General features: G+C 39.4%; 1 protein-coding gene across 15 annotated transcripts in view; it reads right to left on the minus strand.

The window, feature by feature from the left end:
• Positions 1–26,002, minus strand: part of Syne1 (spectrin repeat containing nuclear envelope protein 1) — a 428,383-nt gene that overhangs the window by 34,981 nt on the left and 367,400 nt on the right. For 14 of the 15 annotated variants that reach the window (XM_058573624.1, XM_058573630.1, XM_058573631.1 and 11 more), the window contains 5 exons: positions 23,112–23,237; positions 20,356–20,511; positions 13,316–13,474; positions 10,681–10,847; positions 2,023–2,185 (listed from right to left, as the gene is read on the minus strand). In XM_058573624.1, the coding sequence (XP_058429607.1) occupies positions 2,023–2,185; positions 10,681–10,847; positions 13,316–13,474; positions 20,356–20,511; positions 23,112–23,237 (771 nt within the window). Of the gene's footprint in view, positions 1–2,022; positions 2,186–7,159; positions 7,977–10,680; positions 10,848–13,315; positions 13,475–20,355; positions 20,512–23,111; positions 23,238–26,002 lie in introns of those variants that run through there. The other variant, XM_058573635.1, reaches the window with a different exon arrangement.

The following is a 26,002-nucleotide window of genomic DNA, read 5'->3' on the forward strand; positions in this document are numbered from 1 at the left end:
GCCATGTCTAGGCCATGCCAGCCATCGAGCCAGGTGGGGCGTGGCCTTTACAGGTGCCTGTTAGTACCACATCTGAAGGTGTTTTCCCTTGTCGGGGTCTGTTTCTCTGTTTCTCTACAGTGACTGCTCCAGTCTCCTGGCTGGGGTGTAAGCCTGGCTCTGACACTGCTGGAGCCCTGCTGGGAAAGAAGGGCTGGCTGCCAACTTCTTCTCCATACTTTGAATACCAGCCTGATGGTGTTCTGATCCCCACTCCCAAGTCCCTCTGGTTTGCCTTCTCCTGAAGAGAAGGACCTGAGGGTTATCCTCTGGTTTTTTGCCAAAGTGAAATAGGGCTGTCTGGCTTTCTGGGCTGAGGGGGCTCTGCCAGTCTCATCACTCCTGAATCATACTTTTATGCAATGTTCCCCCTTGAAGCTCCACAGACAACCGGCTCAGCTTGATCACCATTCTGTGCCTGACTTGGACTCGGTGGCGTAAATCAATCTTCTCCACCCTCCACTCTGCCAGCGCCATCAGTATTCATCTATTCATTTTCTGTCTTTCAAAATTCTACTGGCTGTCTGTCATCTCTATCACGTTCTTTCCTGTTCTATTTACCATTGTGGGTTTTGACCTTTTTTCCCTTTTGACCATCATTTTATTGGAGACTTAATAGTAGGTTGAGCTATAAATGCATATGAACAATTTGTCATATTCAACTAGATACTCTTTTGATTTTCATACATTGGCTAAATGACAATACTGGTCATTAGCATTTTAATCCTCATTACTCAAACACATCATTACCATATTTTACAAAAGAATTTAGGGAATTTAAAGCAAACTATAAGCCACAAACTGCAATCATCAAAATCTCAAACATTAGCAACCTTCAGATGATTTTAGTCTTAGTCTTGCCTTTCCTTGGCTACTCTCATTCCCAAGTTTTTTTTTTTTTTTGTGTGTGTGTGTGTGTTAGATTTGGTTTTTGAGTCAGGGTCTTGTTAAGTTCTGAGACTATCCTGAAATTTGCAATCCTCCTGCCTCAGCCTTCTGGGTTGCTGGGATCACAGGTGTGCACTGCCACACCTGGATATTTTTAATCTTATAAAAATTGAAAAATATCCTGCTAACAAAAGGGTTTTAGATGCAATGTTAATTTTATATTTTAAAAAACTCAACATATATGACTATACTTTAGCACCTATTTCCCATTGGCTTAGGTTGCATGTAAAAAATACAGTAAGTATATTACCTACCTCATAGGATTTTAAAATTATGTACTGTTTACATTTTATGATGTTTTTAAATTTAGCAACTTGTCTATAATGGCCTAAATGTAACAGAAGGAAACAGAGTCTGGGTAAAATTTTCAAAAGCAATCTAAAGACTTCTGATTAGGAATTCATGGTGCTCATTACTAGCAAGTAGAGTCTAAAACACCAGCATGAATAAGCAAGAGGAGTGAGAGGTAAAAAAATTTCTCCTTTGTGCATTTGAAGGGTCATCTAGTCTGCTTTGTTGGATCATACATTGTTTGCGAATGAGATGTGCTCTTTGCTGCTTACACAAAGCTGAAATTACCTTTAATGTGTGGTCTAAAGGCTGTGCAATCAGTCCTTGCAGAACAAAACTTTTAAAATTCTAAGCATGCATTGTAATCTCTCTACAGATGCTGCACACTGAAAGACAAGGCTCTTTGCTAAGTCTATGGTAGTGGGCTAGTGACCCATAAATAAATGAATATCACTACAACTCAACCTTACCCTCTACCATCTTAGAATCCTTGGAGGGATTAGCACCCTTGGAGGACCAGCAGTACAATGGCCCAAACATCTTTATAAGAGTCAGCTCTGCAGTGACTGGAACTGTCTGCCCCCAACACTTTCCTATGCAAAGCCTTCCTTCCTCCCTCCCCAGTCCTGCCTACGTTCCTCCTGGCCTCCCACCCCGAGTCACCATCTCGATCGCAGTAGCCCAGCCAGGAGGACAGGTGTTCCATGGCTTATTTGATTTCATCTCAAGTGCGTTCAGTTTTACCTGCTGCTCATTAAGCTTTCTCTGTATTTCTTCAGAGTTACAGGAATCATAGACGATGGGCTTGGCCAGCTCTGACTCGATGTGAGCGAGCCAAGTCCTCAGGCTGCTCATGTTCTTATCAAGCTGCTGTACAGCCACCAGAGTCTCCTTCAGCTTCTTCACCCTGTGGGCAGAGAAGGTGAAACATGGAGCATTGTTGAGAGGCCCTGCTCACATTGCTCCCACATGCAGCCCCCATGGGTTGCATTTTCAGCATCTTTTGGGTGGAAATTCAGTTAAAAGAGGAAAGCACACTAGAGATAATTTCAGAGAGATGTCATATGCACTCAAGCAATTCAAGTTTTGCTGGGGATAGACTGCATTAAAGGTAACTGAGGACCTGGTGGATTATAAGCAACAGAGGGCAGGTCCAAGGTATGAAGTTTGTAACTATCCAATCTTCCACTTCAGCACCCAGATTAGTGCAGTATCCATTACGTAACATGCTTCAATGCTTCAAGGAAAGCCTTTCCCAATTATTTCCAGAGACACAGGAAAAAGTGCTTTTTCTATGCTTGTCATTTATCTAACAATCGGGAGAACATCTCATTCGTGAGATGCTGGGAAGATCAAGATAAATAAGACTCTATTCTTTCTCTTCTGAAATGTACAGTCTGAAAGGAAACCTGGACCAACAATGAAATATGACACAATGTGTGAGAATTAAAGAAATGAGCCAAGTCTCTGATTAATCAATCAGAAATGATCAATTCTGTCTTGCCATGTTCAGGTAATCCTTCATTTATTTATTCATGCATGAATAAATAATGAATATTTTCCTCCCTTAATTGCTTCTACAAACACATGTGGTGTTAGGACAATGCGAAGCCAGGTGATAGAAAAACGGTGGTGGCTGAAGTTTCATTCTTCCCATTGAGGAGTTGGATTTGACGAGTAAGAAGATAATATTGAAGCTGTATCTGCTTGAGAAAGCCAAGCAGAATACTCCTGGCCTAGGAAACAGAAGAGAAATAGCGTAGTGCTGGGGAGGCTGAAGTTAGAGGATGGGGAAAAGAAGCACAGGAGAGTTGCAACAAGGTTCAGAGAAGGGGTTCTTAGGAAATGACTGGATCATGACGGCTCTGACCTCACCAGTGGGTTACTGATTAATGGATTAATGCACCAATCACTGGATGGACTACTGGGAGGAGGGACCTAGTGGGAGGAATTAGGTCAGTAGGGTGTGCCATGGATGGGTTTATTTTCTCTCTGGTCCTTCCTCTCTCTCTGCTTCCACCTACTCTGATCTGAGCAGATCTTCTTAGTTACGTTCTTATTGCCCTGAAGTTCTGCTTCACCCTAGGCCCAAAGCAATGGACGCTGCTGGCCACAGAACTAGTTGCCCATAGACTAAATTCTCAAAAACCAAGAGCCCAAATAAACCTTTCCTCCTCTAAGTTGTTGTTGTCAGGTATTTTAATAAAAGCAATGAAAAATTGACTAACATACTTTTAAAGTGATTCATATGCATGCTAAAATTTAGAAACTACTGGTCTACCATACAGCACAGCAATACAGGATGATGAGGCCTAAGGTGAGGATCTAGCATCTGGCAATGAGTTCATCAAAGAATTATTCATCAAAGACTGTGGAAATAGAAATTAGAATGCATTTAAATTAAGTAAGATACTTACAGTAAGAAAATGTAGTTAAGTTTAAGAAAGTAGGCAATGAAACTGCATAACTACAGTATGGAACTTCTGGAATGATCTGTCTTCAAGGCATAATTGACTTTTCATGGTTGGAGAGTAGATTGGTCCAAAAAGGAGGATCATAGTGATAATAAGCATAAGATCAAAGACTTCTGGTCTGGACTATTTAAGATTCCCTTCTACCTTTAGACCATGAGTCCTATTTTCAGTTCAAGAAATATGGTTACCCCATTGGCACTGCTCATAGTATAGGCGAACAGCAGATAAGCAAAATATTTCAATGTCCTAGGGTATCAACTTGGCCCAAATGAAGAGACATCTTTTTGAAAAAAACGTCAAGAACTGTGATTTTTAAGATTGTAAGGATATGGTATGTTTAAAGTCAGGGATTTGCAAGAAAATGTTCTCAGAGACTGACAACTTCCACTTGGTGTCATCAGGTATTTCCTGCTTCTCAAGCTGGAGTACACAATCACCTGAGTGTGCTTTCAGTCCCTACATGCCAACTACCAGTGCTCTCTCTCCACCCAGGTGATTCTGATATACTTCTCTGCCAAGAGTCAGTACCCTTAAGAAAAAGTCTCCTATCAAAATATTTTGACATTGTGATTTATTTTTAGTTCCTAAAAATTGATATCTTCACTGCTATGACAGTTTCAATAAATCAATATTTCTCTCTCAAATGAAAATGTAACCACATGATAATGTAATCACATTTCCTCCTTGATATTCTCCTCAAAACACCGTCATTCAAATGCTTTTAAAGGATTTTCATTATGGTCAGCTATTAATAACAGTAATAACATCTATACTTGGTTAATTAGAATTAATAGTAATGTCTATATATGAATAACATTTTTCATTTGTAAAAGCATTCTTCTATATACTATCGTATATTATTTGGAGGAAAATGTACATTTAAAAAAATCACGTTCATATTCCACAATATATTTTATTGCTAGGGAATTAAAATGCATTGCCATGTTTAACATGACTCATAATTTCACTCAAAATAAGAATCCCCAAATTAATTTCACTCAAGATAAGAATTCTAATTAGCTTTATAAGCATGAATTACACACAACCCCCCCTTGGGCACTTCATGGCATCGGCCTTGAACAATATTCCCAAGACAATCCACGCTCATTTCTCTCATACATAAGGCTAAATTCACTTGGGTAGCAGCCAATGAGTGACAGTTTTAGAAAGCAACTGGGTGCAAATGTAAGGCAGTGCATTCTGATAATGATCGTGGCATGAACAAGGGACTTTAAGCTGGTACTGGCCATAGTGCTCCAGACTGAAAGTATGGTCTGCCATCTACGGTTCTGATGGGACAGGACTGACACATAAAATGCAGATGTCTGTCCTGATGTTACCCCTGTAGGAATGTTCTCCCCATAATCTCTCCTGTTTGACGAGCTTCCTGTCTTCAGACAAGGTAAGGTCTTGATGCTGACTATGCATTAAGAAAGGGGTTTAATTGCAACCTCATAATCCCATTAGGGTTTATTAGTGGTGGGAGTGCTAGTTTTCTCTCTACCCTTATTTTAACTCCCTGGGATTATTTATGCACCAGTTGATTTCCTCCATGGCAACCTCTTTGGAAAGGCAAAACTGAATTCCCACATTTGGATTTTCCTTCTGTCTGTCATAGCTAAGCTCAGTGTTTGGCAGAAAGTTGAACATGATTTAAATACCTGTTAACTATCAATAATTAGTATTCTAACTACAATATTTTTATTCAATTGACATTTTAAAAAAAATATTTGATATTAAGTATATACTTGTTTCTGCTAAGTACAACATTTGCAAATGGTCTATTTTTCAAAACCTAAAGTTCATTCATTTTCTTGGTTCCAAACTCATAAATATGATCAAAAGATCCAAAGCACAAAGGGATATGAGTAAACACTATTCCATTGAGCTGTCTATACTGGCAAAATAAATCACAGAATTCTTAATCCTGTATAATGTTGAATGAATTCCAAGGCAGAGTGGTTAGTCAGCAATATGTCAAGGGCATCGTGACATGGAAATGCTTGTTCATATAGTCCGTTAGGGACAAGTTCCTCTTTCAAACTAAGGTGTAAATTTAGTGAAGTCAATGGGGGTGAACACTTATGTGGTCCTCCTCTATCATTTTTTAAGAAGCATATTTTACTATAAATAGCAAATCACATTGTGTGTGTTGAAGGGGGTGGATGTGAGCAGGACATGGGTGATAAGGCCCATATACATTTTCCATGGCTTATTAAACTTGATATTTGCAGGGCAGGGTTCATTCTTTAATAGGAGAAATGTCTCATGTTTTCCCCATTATTTCTTTAAAGGAAATCCTTGGCTATAGTGTCACAATATTTTTATTTATCCTTTATTGTAAGAAGTTTGAGCAACATTCCTTTTGGTAGCATCCAGGATTATAATTCAAAATAGATGCTTGTGTGTGTCCCATGTCTGGGTGGGTTTAGCAAGAAAGATCTACAATTCTTACAACTTATCATTCTCCTTTCACAGTCCAGTATGCATCTCAGGAACTTGACCTTTATTCTGCTATTAAATCCAATTGTCCAGCATATGAATGCTGTTACATGAACACTCCCATATATATGCATTTATACACACATATCTATATATCTAATATATATACACTTATGTAGCACCACTTTCCTTAAACTAATTTAGTATGCCTGTAACCCCCCCAAAACAAAGTCCAAATTCTAAATACAATAAAATGAAAAGTGTCATTGGTAAATCCTATGAATCTATAGGAATTTATTTAGGGGATTAATGAGACAAAAGAAAAACAATTTTTAAACAACAAAATAAAAATACCTGTCATATTGTTATTCTAATTGAAAAAAATCATGAACTAAGTCTTTAAACAATGCATTCATTACTATTTCAGACATAAATTTCAACATTTTATAAGGCTTATATTAGTAAGCAGCCAAAATTGACTGACAAACACAAAAGCAACTTTCTTTATTTAACAGATAAATATCTGATTCTTATTTATTAAAAAGAAAGCTGTGCTACAAAGCTGGGAACTGGTGAAAGCCGAATTTCAGTCTCATCAGACACCCATCTTTTCAAGAGCAGATGAGGGACTAACTGGGTCTTTTTCTAAATCTCTTTCCTGGGTCTTGTCCTCTCTACTGTAGCCACACTTCTCGTGTGACACACACAGTCCAGAGACGACTGGAATGCCAAGTCATAATGAAGTCCATTAACCTTTTTGTCCAGCTGCACACGTCTATCAGAAGAACATTAAAACAAGCCAACACATAGCTCTGTGGAGTCCACAGCCTATAGTCTCCGGACACCAACCACCTTCAGGTGAGGTTGGCAAAAGCAATACTGAATTAAAGCTCCCAGCATCTATCCTATAAACCCATGTCACACGAGAGCTATGCACAATGGAAGAAACTCAAGGAGACGCCTGCCTGGTGACATCGCAGTTACAGTCTGGGAGATCCGCGTCTGCGCAGCCGTCCTCTGCCATCCTCAGGGCACGCAAGTCCTCGGCCACCACCATGAAGTTTCCACTTGCCAAAGTGAGGCTCTGCAGAGCCAAGAGCTAGATCCTGCGTGGGGCTGGACGTTTCCCCCTCTCTGTGCACAGAAGTATGAAAACGCACACGCTGGACAAATGGTGGTAGTGTCTGCCTGATAACATGACACTGGGCAGTGACAAGTGGTCATGTTTCTAAATAAAACCCACATTCATTGGCATGTGCCGGGCCTGATCTCCTGGAATGTAGGCCACGAGTGTAAGAAGGGGAAACAGCTCAGCGTAATCCGCAAGGAGGAGGCGGCTAAGGTCTGAAGAAAGGAGAGTGAAATTAAAGCGGCTCCAGATGTTCTGCCCCTTCTGTGAGGGCAGTCGACCGGGCTTGCGGGCTGTCAGGTTGGAGGGCTACGTGGAAAAGACAGACGCCCACATGCAAAAGGACAGACCCAGCCTCCGCAGCTACAGCCAACTGTGCCAGCCACACGGGGCAACTTCTCTTTCCCTTCTGTCCAATCTGCAGCTCACAGTGGTGTAAGTAGGAGTTTGAGGGGTGGACAGGGAAGGTGGGAGGGAAGAGATTCTGTGGGAAAGAGCTTTTTCTTTACCTCGACGACTGGTGAGAAAATACAATGAAGAAATATTAGTCCCCCGGTAAGGCTAAAAAAATTAATTTGTTCATTTCAAAAGATTATTTAAAAGATATCTATTCATCGGCATGGTGAGATTTCTGTTAATGTTTTTCTTTTTGTGAATTTTAAGTTTCCAAATGTCCTGTAATGAGTATATAAGAAACATAAAAAATATTTTTAAAAAAATCACACAGTGGGTCATATTTTGGTCTCATGAATCAGCATGGAAAAAAGTTGGAAGAGTCCCTGACTGGGACTGAATCACAGAACTGAGCATTTCCGCTGGCCGTTCACAGTTGGAGACAGGTGTGGGATATGTTCACACGGTCTCTGCACCAGTGACCAAGGAACCAGAAAGCAGGGGTGATGGCCGGGTGTCTTTTGGGAAAGCCAAAAGGGAGACTGTGAATCCCATGTGGCATTAAACTCTGGGGCAAATTAATGATCAGCTCATCATCTGGTCCATTTTTGAAGGAAACAACTAGAAATAGATGATATATCCACAAAACTTTCCCATAGGAAATACACCTGAGTAGGATGAGACTGTATAAGTCAAAGTACACACGAGCATCTTAGTGACTATGGTACAAAGCTTGTGTACCTTACATATAGATCATCCAGTCAAGTTTATCAATAGTCATTCACAAAGTGAACTAAATAACATCTATAAAATTCTCACCTGAATAGCTACACAAAAATAACACAAGCAGGCGTAACTGGGGAGAAAGCATGGCACTCCTGTGTGGTTCCGGCTCATCCCTGGGCTGGGCATATGCTAAGTAGCGGTTGGCAACCACAGTATAGTAAATCTAAGGTAAAATACCTTTGCCACAGTACCTCCCCATCCTCCGTACCAAATGGCCATCAAAAATTATAAGAGAAGTTTAACTAGTTTAACTGGGTTATATGAACATGCAAGATCAATCTGTGAGTCAGAATCTGACAGAAAACCTAGGTGGGGGAAGAGTTTACCAAGTAGATCTCCCTAAGAAGGGTATTTATAGCAAAACAGTCTCCGATTACTCCTTCTAAATTAAGAGATTGTTATCTTTGTAGTGACTGAGATGTGAGGCTACAAGTAGCACTAGGATCCTGAACCTCTGTGTGTCTATACTGGGGGATAACTTCAGCTAAATGCACCATTCAGTCTAGGCACAGTGAGCTGTGAGCACATGGTTTTACTCCATTCTTTGTGAATTCTTTTGCCCACCATGACCTCTTGAGGAGAGAGGGCTCTATAGTTGCACCCTCAGAGTTTAACGGTCCTCACATTGCAAATGCTTTACAAAGGCTTGAAAAATGAGATTGTGGGAATGATTACCAGAACTTAACCTGCACTGAACTGCTTTGTCTCTCTAATCAGGAAAAAGAAGTCACAAACTAGCCAGGCAGCAGAGAATGGTGCCCCATAGCACCATAGGATGTTGCAGTCAGGTAGCACAGGCTCTACCATGCAATGTGAGTATGACCAGGGCAAGTCTGAGCCTCAGTCTCCACCTCTGTAAAATGGGCACAATGATAAGGACCACCTCAAAGGGTACTGTGAATGACATGTGAGAAGATGCTTAGGAAGCCTGTAGCACAGTCCTCATACAAACCCAGATTGATAAGTGTTAGCCAGCTAGTAAATGTGCAATTGTTAAACATTGAAAAAATTGATAAGCACTTGTTGCACTTTTATTTCATTACCCCTAAAACAAATAATAATCTCAACTTCTTGAGTTAGACCCTCTTTGATGTCTTCCTTATAGAAAAAAAAAGTACACTAATGTTTTCACAATCAGCATACAGAATTGTGGTGCTTTATGTATATTCAGCAAGGCTAAGGAAAGGAATCCAGATTTTAAAAAGTTTGGAGTAGCCCCAAACCCTCCTAACTGCTCAAATATACAAGAATAGATTTATTGAGCCCAAATTATGTTTATTCATATTCCTCCTCCTTCCCCTTCTTTCTTTTTGTGTACTGCTGGGGACTGAATCCAGGGCCTCACACATGCTAGGCAAGGGCTCTTCCACTGAGCTGCATCCTCAGCCCCAGGCAGTATTATTGGTGCTTGTGATATACAGCGAGTAGAATGGATAAAGCTTCTTGGCCTCATGGATTCCCACATGAAGCCAAGTTCACCTAAAACAAAGCCTCTACTTAATCATTCCCTCTTTAATATCAAACAGCACAGTACATTATTCAATCAGATCAGAATTAATACTGCTGGTAAAGACCCTCACATGTTTTTCTTTTTGATTATTATCCCCTTTATTCATGCTGACCTTCCCCAGTAGAAACTGAACATAATCTGCCTCTTAGACCCGAGAAAGGTGCTCAGAGTTATCATTAAAACTAAGCACAAAATTACAAATAATGAAGCAGCTTAGTTTTGCAACTAAGCAAAAAATAGCAACAATCAGCTTTATTCTCACATCCTGCTAACCAAAAATATAATAGGAATGTTATAACCTTTTAAAAACATATATTTAAAACAAAAATACCCCCTACAAATACTGGTCAGCGATTTCTTTTCCTTCCCGTAGGCTGTAGGCTATCTATGATGCTCCTGAAATAAATATTTTTTCTTGGGAATGGTTGCTGTTTGGATGTAACTCTCTCCCTTCCTTCTCAGCTACATGAAACAACACTAGATTTGTGAAATAAGGAGAATTTTAAAGTTAACGAAAGTGGCATTTATGAGAATAGAACGAACGTCAAAATGGCAGAATAACATCAGAAGAGAGAGAAAGAGAGTGATTTGTTGGTTTATCTTTTAGCTGAAATAAAAGGCTTTAAAATTCTGGAGACACATATGCTATTGAATCAGGTCCTTTTTACCTGGCTGCAATGAGATCCAGGAGATGCTGCCACCGGTCGTTGACCTTTCCAAGCTTGTATTCAATCTCTGAAGCTTTGCTTTCATGGCTGGCTTTGGCAAGTCGTTCTCCCATTTGCTGGAGCTGTATTTTGTTCTCTTGGGCAACAGCAATTTCCTCTTGATAATCCTGCATAATAAATAGCAATCACAGAGGTCAGAAAGCATATGCTTAATGCATTCATCCAGCTCTTCTAGAAACATGATAATTATGGTTTTCTACTGCTGAGAAATAGTTTGGGCATGAGGAACACCATGTGAACATCCATGCACAAGAATTAGTAGTACCTATTATTTTCAGCACGTATGGATTAAATTTTTATACAGGTGTTGTTGAACAGAATGGGAGGTGCTGTCTGTTTACTTAAAATGGGCACTAAAAACAAAATATATACATAACTACAAAATGATAAAATTTGGAAGATTTAACACTGAAATTATACCTTATTGCTCTAATCCCTAACCTGATGTTATATTTAGAATTAATTCTTATACAAAGAGATGACAAGACATTTATAAGGTAAATACACACACACACACACACACACACACACAGGGAATTGTGTATGTGCATTTGTATGTCAGGCATGTTATTTGTGCAAAATATTTTAAGAATTCCTTCATTTTAAAAAGGTAATCTCTACATAAGGCCAATATTTTGTAACACATAAATCAATGACAACCTCTTATGAATAATAGTCATTAATTTTAACAAGTCAATAGGTCTACAACCTTCTTGATTTACCCAGTTTCTGACCCAGCATCTGTTAAAGATTGTTTTGGTTCAATAGGTAGAGCAGATTTTATGTGGTCTATTTGCAAGAGATAGGCACTAAAAGGTATAACTTAAATTATAATGAAACCCTTCCCCAACCCCCAGTAACCCTGTTATTCTCTCGTCACAGTGAGTAATAGTATCCAATCATTAGAATCAATTTTTTTTTTTCACTTTTGGTTGAAGTAAATAGTACCTCAGCAAAACAATAAATGAAGACAGGTTCCTCATGTGCAAAGATATTTCAACCTTCTCTGCTCTAAAGCAGGTGTCATAACAGGCCATTTACCTGCCAGGTCATTTACCTAAGCAAAAGGCCTCAAAGGAATGGGAGGGCCAAGGAAATTTTATTCCCTCCCAGGGAGCAGGGCCCTCCTCATGCCCAGTGCCCCGCCTACTGGCCTTTTTGTGTTATTTCACACAATGGGATTCAAAGACCAAAACATTAGATACACTTATTAGTTGTTTTAATATTTCATCGCCAATTTGAGATGATTTTATTGAGAAATGTTTACTTCAAAGAAATTACTACAATCCTCTTGGATTATCATTTAATTTGAACTATTTTGTTAATGTCAATGCCAGTGGACATCAATATTTTTGGCTCCATTTAGTTACCACTTTTTTTTCTATATTGTCAAAATTGCCAAGTCTTTTCTTAGTAATTCTCTTCCTTTACAAAAGAGACACCATGGAGTGGCAAGCTCTTAAAGACTTTTTTTGTCTAAATCCCATGACTTATTCTATATATAAACTAGGATAGTATTAACTATCCTAGTTAAAATAAAAATAAAAATAAAAATTTAATTTTAAAGAGTATTTCTAATATTATTCCAAATAATGTAACAAAATTACCTATGTGAATAGCTAAAGTTTTTCTAAATTTTAATTATGGTTTTATTTTGTTCAAGAGATTTTTTTTTCTCCCACACTCCAAAAATATACATTCTGAATTTTATGTTAAAAAGCAATGGGCATATATAGGTACATTTAAACAAAACTTATTCTTTAGCAAATTTCACTATAGTAGCTAGTGCATTTCATCACGTCTAGTACAGCATTCCCAGATACACAGCAACTAGCAAGGTGCCACCATTAGCAGATGTTAAAATGAAATCTGTTTCGTCTCAACCCAGGTATTAAAGCTTTGCAATGTCAAATAAACAAATGCTTACTCAGAATTTGCAGTGTTATACTGAAACTACTCTAGAGTTATTAATATTGCATGTTGCCTCTGAGGGTATTTTTTCTATGTGCATGAATGAATGGAGATAAATTTTTCTAATAATCATTTATATTTCTTTTCTAAATGAATGAAGTCATAATTCATTCATTCCAAAAATATGAATTAAGTGCTTATAAGAAGTCAGATGCTGCTCTGGGTGCAGGGGAGATAATAATAGACAAGACAAAGTCCATGTTCCAGTGAGACTGACAGTCCAGGGGGGCCTATATCCTAGATAGACCATGAACAGGTAAAAATGAAACATACATCATACTTTAGATGGTGATATGTGCTAAAGAGAAACATAAACTAAAAGAACTCTGAAATGATTATTTGTTCAAAAACAATGTAGAAGCAATACTGAAATCATTAAAAAACATTTTCAAATGTTGGCCAATTTGATCAGTTACCACAAACTGAAAGTATTCTGTGTATTTCGTATATGAAGCTGGCCTTTCATGTGTCAAGAAGATAAGATGTTTAAAACCTAGTGTTCCCTTGATAGCAAGTAATCCCCAGGAAGGCCACCTCTGCACTGGTTGGAAACACCTGAGCATTAGGCAGAGCGGAAGCACAGGCAGCCCTGCCTGCCCCATACCTTCTTGAGTTTCTCGATCATTTCCTCGATGAGGATGTCTCCGTTCTGAGAAACCTTGCTCTCCATCTGAGTCAGCCACTCACAGAGCTCCTTGTTCTTTTCGCTGAAGACCGCCCATTCATTCAGTCTCTCGTTTACCTGCTGCCGCCTCAAGGAGACCTGGGAAGTTTAAAACAGGACAAGACGCCAAAGGATAAGGAGTCACACCCCAGCGAGCAGCATTTACCAGGTGCCCGGACTCTGCCCACTGCTGTGCACCCTGTAGGCCACTGTTCCTGAAATTCAGGATTGGTGGTCCACCACAGGTGGGAGATGCTGAGCCCCGGGTTTCCTTTCTGAAGGTTCCCCTGCACACTGACCTGTTAAACGTTCAACCTTGCACAGCTGCCTCAGCTTAGATCTGACATATGACCAGAGGTACAGAGTACTAAAGCAGAAGGACCAAAAAGAAGAGGGAAAGAAGGGAAGAGAAAAGATGGGAGAAAGAAGGAAGAAAAAAGAAAGAAAAGAAAAAGTAAAAATAGGGAAGGAAGGGGAAAATGGAAGGAAAGAAAGAAGGAAGAAGAGCCTCAGGTATCAGGTGAGAGGAGCTAAGAGGACCTGGGAGGAGCCTGAAGAGGAACTCGTGTCTCTGTTCAGCTTCACCCTGGCAACTCCACGTGGGGCAAGTTCCTCTATTTCTCTACTCTTTTCAACATTTTTGGTTTTTTGTTTTTGTCTTTTTTTTTTCCCCTCAGCATAACAGCTTGACTGAGGTAGAATTCACACATCGTGCAATGCATCTGCTTCAGGTATACACCGAGTGGTGTTTACTAACGGAGTTGACAAGCATCATCCCAAATCAATGCACACCCCCCCCAAACCCTGTAGTCATCACAGTCACTCCCCTTTTTCTCCCCATGCACCTTCCAACTCGAATCTACTTTTTGCCTCTGGGGATTTGCCTACTGGGGACATTTCTTGTAAGTCAAATCATACAGTAAGTGGATATTTGTAACTGGCTTTTTTGCTTGTATTTTAAAGCTTCATCCATGTTCAGAGCTATCAATACCTCATTCCTTTATATTGCTAAATAAATTCCATTGCACAGATATGACACATTTTATTTGTTCATTCATTGATTCAGGACATTTGGGTTGATTCCACCCTAAGTCTACTATGGATAATGCTGTTTTAAGCCTTCATGCCAAAGCCTTCACGTGGACACATTTTCATTTCTCTTGGGTATGCACCCAAGAATACAATTGCTGGGTCACATGGTAACAGCAGGGATTGTTTTCAAAGGTGGCTACGCCACTTCACATTCCCATAGCAGTAAGGGTTCACTTTTTCTATCTCCTCGCCAGAGTTTGTTATCATCTGTCCTTTGATGACAGCCATGACAGCAGGTGGGAGGTGCCACCTCACTGTGGTTTTCATGTGCCCTTCCCTAATGATAATGAAGTTAAGAGCTTTCTCGTATGCTTCCTGGCCTGGTATATCTTCTCTGCAGAACTATCTCGTGAATTCCTTTGCCCATTTTAAAATAAAGTCGTGTATTATTGAGTTTGAAAAGTTCCTTGAACATTATAGATACTTGTTTTCATTTCTAAGTCTAGAATGATTCTAGAATTCTTAAGTTCTCTCACTTTATGCTACTTTTGTTCTCGCAGTAGGAGTTGAGCTACTAAGGAATGTTTCTAGTGGAACTAAACTATACATTAGCCAAACAAAATATGATTTGAATGGTAAGGTTTGAAGACCTGTTGGTAATACTAGCCATTCCATTATTGAGTCCATTGCATTCAATAAATAAATATTGATTTTCTCTCTCTCTCTCTCGCTCTTTCTTTGCAACATTTCACTATGGAAATTTTCAAACAAATACAAAGTGTATGCTAAGCATCAATGATATATACCCTAGACTCTAAAATTGTTAAAATTTGGCTTTAGCTTATCAATTCAATTGCTGTTTTATGAGCTTTAAAGGAATCTCCTTTCTTTTTTATTTACTTTTTGTTAATTTTTAGATATACATGATAGTAGAGTGTGTTTTGACATAGTATACATACATCAAAGGAATCTCTAAGATGAAAATGAAAACTATTTTGAAGGTGGCATATGCTTCCTGGGTATCTATTCTGTCTAGAAATGAATCTGTTAATGATGAGGCAGATAATTTAGCTCCCATACAACCCAAATGTCTGTGTTTCTATATCTGAGAAAAGAGTAGGGAGTTAGGACATAAGCCGAAGACCCCTTTCTCAGGGCCCATCTTAGGTGAACTGCCTAAACAGTGAGTTTGTAACTCACCATAGTTTTTGAAATTTCAACATTAGAAATTCAATCTTTTGAGCTATTTGGGATGTTTTAAAATAAATATTTCTCTGGGTTGGGTGTCACTGATGAAGCCATCAAGGATTCCCCATCAATATAATTAGTTGAACATTTAGTTTTCATTGAGGTAGTTTAATACAGAAAAGCTTAGAGGGCAATGACTCACTTGGGGTGGGGAGTAGAAAAAGCTAAAAAAAAAAACAAAACCCACAGGTTAAAATGTTAAAATTTTTAGGTAGATGTCACCTACTTTAAGCCCCACTGGGGACAGTACTGGGGAGCATGCTCCTTCAGTACCCCTTTCCTCTCCAACTCTGAGAGAGAGTGGCTCTGATCTGCTGGGATGTTCAGACTAATTCTCCAGTGGGTCTCTAGTGGGTCACACAGCACCCGAGTCAGGACCCTGGCTGTAGTTAATATTCTGGTTCAGCTGATGTTGTAAGTTGAAACTGTATTTTCATAATTGGTAACTGCTTTCTAAAAAAGAGGTTCGAAACCCCTGACCGTATGGTGAATTTGTCTTGCTTTGAGTAGCTTCCCCCCAATGTTGGCCACCATCCAGGAAGCAAGCTGGGACTACCCTCACCCACGTCTTCAGGGAGGGTGCTCCTGTGATAGAAAAATCTATTCTCCATTACTGTGAGAGGTAGGTGGTCTTATCCCCATTACAGGCATCAGAAGAGTGACACTGAACACCTCCGAGGCATCTGTTTATAGTGAGTAAAAGAGGTCCAGCCATGCTTGAGTCTTCGTTAGAAGTTGCAATATAACATTATGATCAAACATCCAGAGGCACCTGAGAACCCGTCTCCATCGCTTCTGGATAACGTGACCAGGGAAAGGTTACTCATCTTCTCTAAGCCTTACACTCTTCACTTACAAATTGATCCTAATTCTTCCCCAAATTCATCACATGTTTATTGTTTATGGTAAGCGTGTGTCTTCACTGTGCCAAGCACCATTCCCATGTACCAGGAAACAGCAGGCGGACAGAAGAGACTGGCACATTCTGAAGACCCGACAGGGCAGCCCTGGCCACGCTGCTGCTTCACTCTGTCTATACTGTTGTGCATGACTCAGGGCATCCTGGAGCTGTTAGCTGGCTTCCTCCTAGGCACTGGTGTCTTCAGTGTCTGTGTATATTCACACACTATGAAAGCACCTCTGCACTGTTTATCATGGACTTGAAACTTAAGAAGCAGCAGGTAGGCTATAAGCATTGGCTGCCAATGGGGGCCAAAAGATTTTTTAAAAAATGTAAATTCATTAGAAGAATGGAGTGTTTTGTTTTTGTTGTTTATAAGTCCAATATTAGACCATATATAAATGAACATTACCATCTCTTTGCTTGGGTGCAGTCAAATCTCTCAAATTATGTTATCAGCTCAGCACACATTTACGTTTTCTTACAGGCACAGACACACTGTACTGCCTGCAGAGCAGGAGACAGCTGAACAGGAAGTACATCCTTTTCTGCTTCACATATTTTGACGATGACATTTTGCAGGGAAAAGAAATGGGCAATTACAGTGATGTTATAAATTTATATTTCAACTAGAATTTCCACACACAGTTCTTCAAACTGAAACAGAAGTAAAAGCAAATATCACCCATGGCTGTACACAAGCTTGACTACCCCCTGGGGAGTCTATTCATAAACAGATTTCTTTTATGCATTTTTTTTTCTGTGCTGCAATGTTTACTCACAGTCCAGTCCGGCTTCCTCCTTCTTACCTGCTCTCAGGTACTCTTGACTCCTATCAGCTGCTTTGGAAGAACAGGAACAGGATACCTGCTCCTTAGCAGGGACAATGCTGTGTTCAAACGTAGTTTCTGACTTGTACAATGAAACAGGCACAGGCTCACTTCCTGTTGTGGTTTCCGCGCTCAACAAAAGTTCACCAGAAACAACTCAAGAACTAGCAGGGCATCCACCTCCTTCCTTAAGACTGACATGCAGGCACCTTGACCCAACCCATGACTGAAGTCCTACTGGCAAACAACTTGATGTACCATGAAGTAAAGCGAGGTCCTCAGGACACTTGGACATAGAAAGTTTCTAGAAACACTATGTATTCCATCGCTTCCTCTCCTTTACACCTTGCTCTATGCATGGGTGCAAAGCATTAATCTCTTCACAGCATATTCTGTGACGAAAAGCAACTTTCAAAATGTGTTTTCAAACAGACTGTTGCCTAGGTATCTAGTGGTCATTTTGCAACATCTACATGTATAAGAATTAGTAATAATAGTAATACTTTCATGGCACTGTTAAACAAGTTTTCCCAAATCAAAGAATATTGCATGACCATAATCTTAACCTCCAAAACATTAAAACTTGTGTCATTGTTTTATTATTGGAGGAGCAGAAGCATAAAGACATAGAGTCGATACCTTTTTAATACACAGGGGGCTGGGGTTGTGGCTCAGTGGTAGCATCCATCTTACAACTAAAAAAAAATTTAAAAAAAAAGAATACATAGGGTTGGGGGACATAGCCCACTGGCACAGCAGTAGCCTCACCAGCACGAGGTCCTGGGTTCCATCCCCTCTCCTGCTATACTGCCCATACACACACAGACACATAGCTGTGGTGGGCATTAGCCATACAGAGAAAAGGTCTTTGCACCTTAGCTTTTGGAATCAGATCACAAAGAAGTAAAATACTGTACTATGGAACAGCACAGACCAAAAGGGAAAGGGTAGTTCACAGGACTAAGAAAATCTCAATAACAGAGCATAATGTCACAATGCCATGGGGTTGTGGAACATGAAAGACCACAGGCTAGAAATCAGAAGAGAAGAAATCATCAACTTAGGCAGGAGGAGTGGCATGATCAGGCTTTTAGGGAGGGATGTTCATGTGTGTTTGCCAAGGAAACGTCCAAACTCTGAGGTGCCACCTTTCTGAAGAACTCTGCAGGCTTCCATTAGCTACAGAAATGGATCTGGTCTAATGTTGAAAAACACTAAGACAGCAAGCAGTACTAAACTTTTCTCAAAATTAAAAATAGATGAACAGGCTCAATAAGGGTAAAGGAATCATGCTGTAAAAATTTGCCGTCATCTGTCATCACAAAATAGCTTCCATTTATACATCATGATAAGATCTTTACATCAGGAAATGATAGGATGAGTGACTATGGAAATGTATTCCTTCTGGGTTGAAGAAATCAGAAAAGAATAAAGCGTGGTGATTAATAGTGCCACTTCCTATGAGGAACTTGATGGAGGTTTCTCATGGTCGTTGAGAATACAGAGCTCTGTGAAAAGTAGCTACATTCATGTTGAACGTGAATCACTGACAGGCTGATGAAAGCCTCTCTCCTGTGTCCTGCTTTTTGCAAGAATATATTCACAAGAAGAGGGTTCACACATCTACCACGTGTGCCTAGAGTCCCCCTTTGGTTCACAAGATGAGAAAATTCTGGGTTTTCATTTAAACATTCAGAAGGAAGTTTTTGTAAGAACATATTTCTTCTTGATGTCAAATAAATCAAGAAGCTCTGAGCCTCTGTTTAGTAGTTCCTGGAGCACAAGGATAAGCATCCCCAAAGTTAGAGGAGGTAGAAGGATGGGAGAGAAGAGAGATGGTAGAGCAGTGTAGCTGGCATAGACACCAAGAGGCCACCCTTCCACAGCCTTTCCTCCACCAAATGACACCTACATATGCCCTACTAAAGCCTGCGTCCCTGGCCTCTACTGCAGCTGCAAGCTTGCCCCCGCATCCATTTGTCCCCTGCACACCAATCTTACTCCACGCTCTCCATCTCAGGCATCCCTTGAAGATTTACCCATTCCAAGAAGCACCTCCTTCATTCTCTTCAATCCCTATCATCCTTAGCTCATTTATATCTTTATATATTTTCACATATTGTGTTTAACCTGGTTATACATGATTTTCTTTGTAACTGTTAAAGTTTGTGTAAATCAAGTTTGTAAGCTTGATGTGGGAACATCTATTATGGCTTGTCAAATTCACAATAATGGAAATGAACAATTCAACTGAATAATTGTCAGAGCCTATAATGTGCCAGGCATGATGCGTAGGTTACAGATGGGGAGAGACAGATGTGGGCCCTGCCTCTTGGAGGGTAGGTCCACAAGCCTCTTGGGCAGCTGTCTGCTCATTTGTGAGCCTGCAATCTGATACTCTCTTGGTCCAGGGTGTCCTCTTACTGCCTTTCCACCAACTTTTCCCTTTCATTTCCAACTCAAAGACCAACCTGGGATCTCTTCTAAAGTATTGCACACACAGAAAGGTACTTAAAACATGAATAAAGTATGACTAACCACGACACACACCCTTTAATTACCAGGAAACAACTAGGATGAGAGTAACAATAAATATTCCATAACAGAACTAGCTCTGGAGTGTTAGCTGAAATTGCAAATAAAACAATACTTTTTCATGTGTTTAAAAAATAGAAGATGCCACCAGTATCTACCTAGCAAAATAATCACATCTGTCAACCACAGCTTTGTGCTTCCTCTTAAAAATACTACACCAGCCAATGAAAGGAGAGGTGAGAATCCAGTTTAGATGCATCAAAGATACAATGGTAAGACATAGTTGTCTTGGTCTGGAATGTTCTGGCAATAACCTTCTTTAGCTGGTACCATGAGCTATGGGTGGGTCCAAACCTGGTCAAGCCACCTGCCACTGAATCACCACCCAGCTTTCCATCATGATGGTCACTTTCCATGTACGGCACTGGTCTTACCTGGTGGCACAGTTCTTCCCACTGCCTCTGCAGGAGCTCTATGCGCTCATTAAGGATGGAGATGTCATCAGCACTGATGTAGGCAGACAGGGAGCCCCGCAGCAACGTCAGCTCTGCCAAGTCATCCGTCCAGCTCCCAACGGCACTTTCTAATTCCTAGATTAAAAAAGAAGTTCCTGAAAATGATTCTTGAAAAAATGGGCCTAATAAATGCCCATTCTTACTTATTAGAATTTTTCTCTAATAGTTATCTTGTCATCTACCGTCAACAATTTCTCACATCATTTGAAATCCTTCCAGATAAAATTCCATTTCCATTCTCTAACGTGGGATCTGTTTCATTTTCTTCCTACATAATCTGATCAATTGCCAAGTTCTTCTGATACCAGACTTGTTTGCAGAATCTTTCTAACATCTATTTACCATCTCAACGATCTTGTTTTTTTCTTTGATGCCTTTTCCTAACTGATGTTTCAGCACTGCACTGAACTTTAAACTGACGTCATAAACACATAACCCATACTTTCTTTTTGTCCTAAGTTACTGATCACACTAATGAAATATTTTAATAATTTAATTTTCATTTTCATACACTATGAGTTGCTAAATTCTATGATGTATACTTACAAGATAATGGTGGAGCTCTATTATTACTAAATTAAAAATAATTCCCTGAATACATTTTCTGTAGGATCAGAAATTTATTTAAGTTACTGAAAAAGATTATGTACCCTGTTCTTTTGGGAAATGATTTAAGGAGAAAAAAATCTTATAATAATATTTGTAAGAGTTGACATTAACTTTTGCAATACTTTGATGGATGGCTGATTTTGCAATTTGTATAACTCTTGTTCCCTGCCAGTTGTTGCCTTTAGAATCCAGCTAATTTAGCATATGAATAGAAAATTTCACATGGTTGGTTCCTTCTCTTTTTGTCTCTTCACACAGGAGACAAGTTTCCAAAGGCAAAAGTAATTAACACTACTGTCTGAGGCTGACTTTCCAAGCAATTTAGGCAAACAAGGTTTTAGCCTGATTTTCCAAGTAATTGCTTTGTTTTGCTGCTAAGGTTGTTTGGGGAAGAGGAGCAGAGAGCCAGATTGAAAGGCATCCTTTGAATCTACAAACTCAAAAGCAGAGTATGTGTCCAGTATTTGGGGAGATGAAAAAATGAGACTCCTTAGAAACAGCATCTGGCTGAAGGATCAAACTGTTCCGATAAATTAAAAATGCAACATTTAAAAATGCAACATTTACACCTTTGGAGATATTAAATTGTTATACCAATGTAAAGATTTTGCTCATTTTATGCCAGTTCCCGGTCCTCAATCCAAACAGCAGATTTGGTGAAGAGATTGAAAAAACAAACAACACTAACATCAGGCCCCACTGCTTTGAACATTCTCCATGAGGCGAGTCAGTGTGGGAAAAGTACAGCCTTTAAATGCAACAACTCGGATACTTACTTAGTTCCTAGAAGCCTCTGTTTTCTCATCTGCAAAAAGGCAGTAACAGAATGTCCTCCTGACTTGTGTTCAGACCAACTGAAACAACACTCATGAGGTCACTGGCACACAGAGGAGCCTAATCAGTGTCCATTCTTACTTAACAGAATTTGTATTTAATAGTTTTTTTGGTAAATTTATAATCACAGGCTTAAAAATAACTGTTTACCTTTGTCATCTTCACAAACTTCTGAAAGTCACACCTCAAAATAATATCTCATTCACTTGCCATTTGAGATGTGAAGTGTACCACCTTCAATTTTTCCTAACTGCCTTTTAATGTCTCAAAGAATATCTTTGGATTTTTGTACTGAAGGAAAAATTTTTACATCCACATTTATCAAGATTTCTAGACTTAATAATCTCTTGGCTTGAAGGATCAAACTGTTCCGGTAAATTAAAGATGCAACATTTCTATTTACACCTTCTTAGTCAAAGTGAGGCAGAGAACTTCCAATTAAAATCCATATCACTTCCATATATGTAAAATTTTACTAGAATTACACTACAGCAATAATTTACAAATAATTAGAGAACATGAGGACATGTATAATTTGAAAAAAAAAAGTATTAGTACTTTTGATCTGATGGGCACATTGCTCAGCAGAGGACCAGTCTCAAGCTTTACTGGGCTAAGAAGGTGTTAATGGGATGAATCCTACAGCCACTAAATCATGTAAGTATTCATGACCTCATCATGTAGGGAGTGGTCTGTATTAGCTATCAATTTGCTTTCAAGCATGATTTAAAGCATTGATCATAATCTTTAAGTAGTTAGAGCCCTGAGTAATAAGGATTAGATGACTCCTTGTGTCAACTGAGATTAGCATTTTTTCCTGCTTTCTTTGCAGAAGAGTCTGGAGGGGAGGGAGGGTTCTTCCGCAAGCCATAGACAACAGATTTTCCAGGCTGCCAATGCTTTCTGTAAAGTAGACTCTGGCTAAAATGATCCCTCAGTGTGGATGCTTTAGAAAGATTGCTTTTATTGCTCTTGACCTGGCTTTTAAATATCTTTAATGTTTGTGTTTAATTTTCATTTGCTTCAGCAGGTTAATTCATAAACTTTCACTCACTGCAATAAGTGAGCTAAGCAAGTATCACCTAGGAGCCATTTGTCTTATTGCAGTCCCCCTGGATTTTGCATCTGCATGCAGACAGCCAGAGAAGATTGATGGGATTATTTTTCTGCAGGCGTTATCCCTGCACAGGCAGAAGATGGGTGACAGGGATTATCTCCATCCAGTAATTCACCTTGCATCGCATTTGCTCTGCATGAAGCTCCTCATGATGATCTGGTAGAGGCTGGGAAAGCTTCTTTTTGAATGTTCGTAGTTTCTCCAGGGAATCAGCAATTCCTTTTTCACATTTTTCCCAGTCCTATGATGGAAGCAAAAGAAATTGCATGTCAGTTTATTTTGGTAGGAAGGGGTACTGGGGATTGAGCTTGGGCATTCAACCACTGAGCCCTAGCCCCAGCCCTATTTTTTGTATTTTATTTAGAGACAAGGTCTCACTGAGTTGTTTAGGGCCTCGCCATTGCTGAGGCTGTCTTTGAACTCACGATCCTCGATCCTCCTGTCTCAGCCTCCCAAGCTGCTGGGATTACAGGCATGCACCACCGTGCCTGGTATGTTTTTTGTTTTGTTTTGGAAATAAATTAGAAAACAAGAAAGAAACACTTTTTAATTACAGAGAAAGAATTAAAGTCACATTGATGAACAGTGAGAAGGGGAGTCCACACCCTTTGCCACCACGGGCAGCATGGGGTCATCCTAAGAGTTGAGTCCAACTCTGACTCTGTTACTTTTTAACTGCATGACTTTAGTAAGCTGATAAGCCTGTGTCTCATGTTTCCCAATGAAAATGGAAATAATACAAACTATAATTGTCAGAGAATTAAAATAAGCAATGGGTGTTAACAAACACAACACCCAGAGAATCATGAATACTCAGCAATGTTATCTGAATCCAAATCTGTCTGCAGAGGCAGGGGTATGATGTGGCAATGTGCCCTTCAGCTAACTTCATCCCTAACTGCATTCAATGCACATGCTCTCCCCAATACACTACAGGGGATAAAAAAAGAGGCTATAAAAACACATAGGAGTAAGAGGAGAGAGAGTGAATGTAAAAACAATATAACCCTGAGTCTGATTAAATTCATCAATGGTATGAGCCACATGAGTATGAGCTGTCAAAGAAGTGGAAATACAACAGAGATGGGCAGAGCCTTTGACTGGCTTTATCTTGTCACTGATAAAGCAGGTAGCAAAGGGTTGTGTACAACATAAAAGTCCACACCATCAAGAAGTGGGGGAAGAGAGCTAAGGCACACTTTAAGAAATATGTATCCAGCGTGCCACGTAGTGGTAAGTGCTCCCTGAGTGGTAGAGCATGGCAGCATAGAACCTGGGGGTCTCCACGGGCTGACAAAGAAAACAGGCATTGTGTGGCTTTGTTTTCAAATGTCACACAACAAACTGGTGGCAATGGCTCCCTCTTGGCAGAGATAGACAATTTGAATGGTGGTACAAGGGGAATTTCATTTTGTACTCTATATACCTCAATTATTATGTGAAATTTTATGACACATGTATTTCTTTTGTAATTTAAAAACTAAGGAAAAAAAGTGGAAGGAATAATTAAAAACTAAGAAAAATAAAATGAAATTTCCACAATGGAGACGGATACTTACAGCACCATATCTACAAGTTAACTCTTATCTGGTGTCTCAAGGCCATGGAAAAGTAAGTCCAACTAAACGAGTCTCCTCTATGTTGTCCAACACAACCCATTTTATCCTATGTCCATGCCTGGCCTCTGCATCCCCACTGTCCTCCCCAATGGCCGCTCCCGACATGATAGAAATACAGAGAGTGGTTCACATGCCACCACATCATGCTCCATTTTCTTCCACAGCATCTCTCTCATCACCTCCAGTCTTTCCTTCCTAGCATTCTTCCTGTCTTCTCTCCTGACACCTGATTTATTTATCCTTTGCAATGACAACCTACAGGTATAACTGTGACTACAACCACAACCGTCTATCACTACAAGTGTCTTTTGTTTTGTTTTACTGACACAAAAAGTAAGGACCAAAGTAATTCCTACCCAAAGTGTCTTTTGCTTTTAACTGAACCAAAGGTTTGGTTCCACATTCTCATTTCTCTTTAAACTTCTTTTCTGGAACTTCCTAGAGTGTATAATCATATTCTCTCATCCCTATTACCAGAAACAAACAAACAAAACCCCCCAAAAAACAAAAAGCAAAAATCCTTTGCTTATCATGCACAGATTCATTCCAACTCCCTTTATTTAAAAATATCACTGTATTCTCAGGCTACTTAGTTTACCAATGTTCGGCATAGTGAGGGTAGACAGGTCCTCTTCCTGCTTAAAATGAACAAAACATCCTCATTTAAATCAGCACACACCCCCAAATCTATAAGAATGCAGTCAGTAATTATTCATTGATCTCACAGAAACAAGGACAACTCATTCTTGTGAAAATACTTTGAGGCATCGATGAAGCAGGTGACTATGTAGAATATGGAATTATAATGACTATTTTTGACATACATACTTGGAGCATTAGATTGAGAACTAAAAATAGATAAGTATTATAGCTGTGGTGCAAAGATATCCTGAAATGAAGCTCCAAAAACATTAAAATTTAGTTTTATAATACTTTCTTAGACAGATAGAAGGAAGTAAATGATTCAAAATATAACAAGCTTTAACAAGAGAAGAACAGGGATTCCTCCCTTTCCAAGAATGACTTAGACTGTGAAGCTATAATCAAGTCTGTTTGCTCTATGAATTCTAAGGTAATAGCTTAATGCTGTGGTCTGTAAGCATCTATTAATTCGGATGTTTTATACACCAACCAACAGACAGACTTGTCTTCAGCAAAGGCAGTGACTCAGATACCATGCCTTATTAAATCTCAGGAATGTCTCCAAATATCACATCACAAATAAAGAAAAATATATGATTAACATGTTCTCTTACAGATCGAGTTACAATGTTTTAAATCCTTTCCTGAAAACAAGATGAATTTGGCACATTATATTACTGATGAATTGCACTGCGTGCAAATAATAGTGACTTATAGATGCCCAGGGGTATTTTTGATTGCTTAT

The sequence above is a fragment of the Marmota monax genome, unplaced genomic scaffold, assembly GCF_021218885.2.
Source record: "Marmota monax isolate L192 unplaced genomic scaffold, Marmota_monax_Labrador192_F-V1.1 WCK01_AAM20220418_F8-fsc00114, whole genome shotgun sequence".
NCBI classification, from domain to species: Eukaryota; Metazoa; Chordata; class Mammalia; order Rodentia; family Sciuridae; genus Marmota; species Marmota monax.